Source organism: Lycium barbarum, chromosome 2 (genome assembly GCF_019175385.1).
Source record: "Lycium barbarum isolate Lr01 chromosome 2, ASM1917538v2, whole genome shotgun sequence".
NCBI classification, from domain to species: domain Eukaryota; kingdom Viridiplantae; phylum Streptophyta; class Magnoliopsida; order Solanales; family Solanaceae; genus Lycium; species Lycium barbarum.
Window position 1 is genome coordinate 109639486 of NC_083338.1, and position 2603 is coordinate 109642088.

Consider the following 2603-nt stretch of genomic DNA (forward strand, 5'->3'; position numbering starts at 1 on the left):
TTAATTGCTTCAATTTTCGCCTCGTCAACTTCTATTCCCTTGCTCGATATCTTGTGCCCAAGAATGATGCCCTCTCGAACCATGAAATAACATTTTTCCCAATTAAGTACCAAGTTCGTTTCGTCACAACGAGCTAACACGGCATCAAGATGGTTCAAGCATTCATCAAAAGCATCCCAAAAAAATAGAGAAGTCATCCATAAATACCTCCACATCGTTTTCCACCATATTGGTGAAAATAGCCATCATGCATCGCTGGAAAGGACCTGGAGCATTGCACAAACTGAAAGGCATCCGCCTGAATACAAATGTACCATATGGACATGTGAATGTGGTCTTCTCTTGATCCTCAGGTGCAATCATGTTCTGGTTGTAACCCGAATAGCCATCCAAAAAGCAATAATAATCATGCCCAGCCAATCTGTCGAGCATCTGATCCATAAAGGGCAAAGGAAAGTGATCTTTTCTGGTGGCGTTTTTCAACTTGCGATAGTCCATACATATCCTCCAACAGTAATAGTTCGTTGAGGCACCAATTCATTTTTTCTCATTTTCTACCACAGTCATGCCCCCTTTCTTCGTGACACATTGTACAGGACTTACCCATTTGCTATCAGAGATGGGATAAATAATGCAGCTGTCAAGCCACTTGATTACCTCTTTCTTCACCACATCCTTCATGATCGGGTTCAGTCATCTCTGGCACTCAACACTAGGCTTGCTGTCTTCCTCCAATAATATTTTGTGCATGCAAAACGAACTACTAATACCTCGAATATCAGCTATCGACCACCCAAAGGCTCGGATTCGATCTCTTAGCACTCGTAACACACATTCAACCTGCACATCAGTCAAATAAGCAGAGAGGATTACAAGAAATGTATCTGCACTACCCAAGAAGGCATAGCAAAAATAAGGAGGTAATGTCTTCAACTCAAGAACTGTAGCCTCTTCAATAGATGGTTTCGGCTTCTTCCATGACACTGGTCTATCTAACTGCTCAAATGGTGTGTTTGCTCGTAAATAAGAACATGAAGTGTCAAGGATGCTAAGACACTCCTCGACTTCTACATCAATCAGCAAGTCTTCCCCATACACCAAAGTTGTCTCCAAAGGATCTCGCGAAGCTAGAAAGTGATCTAACTCTGCATTAGTGAGCTCGGGCTCCACCATGGAAATCATCTTCAATTACTCATAATGGGCTGGAAGCTTGGTAGCTTTAAACACATCAAAAGTCCTCTCTTGTCCATCAACTGTCATGGACATCTTCCCATTTTTCACTCGGATCACAGCATCAACAGTAGCTAAGAATCCTCTCTCCATGATGAGAAGAACACTCTTATCTGCCTCATAATAAAGTATGACAAAATCGACCGACAGAATAAATGGGCCTACCTTCACAAAGACATCCTCAATAATACTATCAGGATAAGCGAGAGATCGATCAGCTAGCTGCAATGTAATAGTGGTTGGCCTAGGCTTACCGAAGCCCAACGTTCGAAACACAGAGGTGGGCATTATATTAATACTAGCACCCAAATCACACAATGCTAGCCCAACTTCAATGTTTCCAATGGTAATCGAAATCGTGAAGCTGCCCGGATCTTTCAACTTTGGAGGAATTTTACTCCTCACTTTAGAACTGCACTCGTCAGTAAGTGCAACAGTCTCAAACTCTGTCCAACGCCTTTTATTCGCAACCACATCTTTGATATACTTAGCATATCTTGGAACTTCTTGTAAAAACTCCACCAAAGGTATGTTGATGTGTACCTATTTTAATAGTTCAATAAATTTCTTACAAGCCGAATCTGCTTTCTGTTTCTGAAGTCGCTGTGGAAAGGGGGGGGGGGGGGTGGTTAAACCACTTTTTCTACGTGTTGCTCTGCGACTTTCTGCTTTGGTTCAGCTCGCTTAGCAGGGATAAGTTATGCTTCTGCTATGTTCTTCTTTTTCGGGGGCACTTCTTCAAGTTCTCTGCCATTCCTCATGGTGACTGACTTGCAATCCTTTGGATTCTTCTTAGTATCACTAAGAAAAGCACCCGGTGGTCTGATATTCTGCATATGAGCCATTTTCCCCATATGACGCTCAAGCTCGTGATTCTGATTCTGCTGCTGCGTCACTTGATTTTGAGCGATGAGCTGCTTCATCATCTCTTCCAAATTGCTCGCTGGCTGAGCTTACGGTTGCTGATAATTGTTCAGCTTGTGGAAGTCCTGCTTCCCGATGGAGTGTTGTAATTATTTCCATAATAGTTTCCCCGATTTCCAATACCCCGGTTCTGCTGCCCACAAAATAGATAGACTCTAGATTCAATGGGCAATTGCTATAATCATGAGGCTTACCACAACGTACACATGCTGCCTGCTGAATATATTGAACTGGTTAAATCTGTTGAGCTTGAGAAAACACCCTCAACATCATGTTAATAAAAGTACCTATATCAGCCCGAATAGGTGCAACATTATCAACTTGAAGAACCCCAAAAACTTTCTATGGTAACCATCGACTAGTTTCGTGATACTCATAATGACTATCGGACATCATCTCAAGGAGAGCTTCCATCTCTTCATAGGTTTTGTTTAAGATCTGCCCTTGAG

General features: G+C 42.3%; 1 protein-coding gene across 1 annotated transcript; it reads right to left on the reverse strand.

Moving 5' to 3' along the window:
* Nucleotides 1–1188: 1188 nt before the first annotated feature.
* LOC132628736 (uncharacterized) lies at nucleotides 1189–2084 on the reverse strand. Its single transcript, XM_060344501.1, has 2 exons — nucleotides 1965–2084; nucleotides 1189–1773 (listed from the first exon to the last, which is right to left on the reverse strand). The coding sequence occupies exons 1-2, from the start codon at nucleotides 2082–2084 to the stop codon at nucleotides 1189–1191; spliced, it is 705 nt and encodes a 234-aa protein (XP_060200484.1).
* Between the last annotated feature and the right edge of the window lie 519 nt (nucleotides 2085–2603).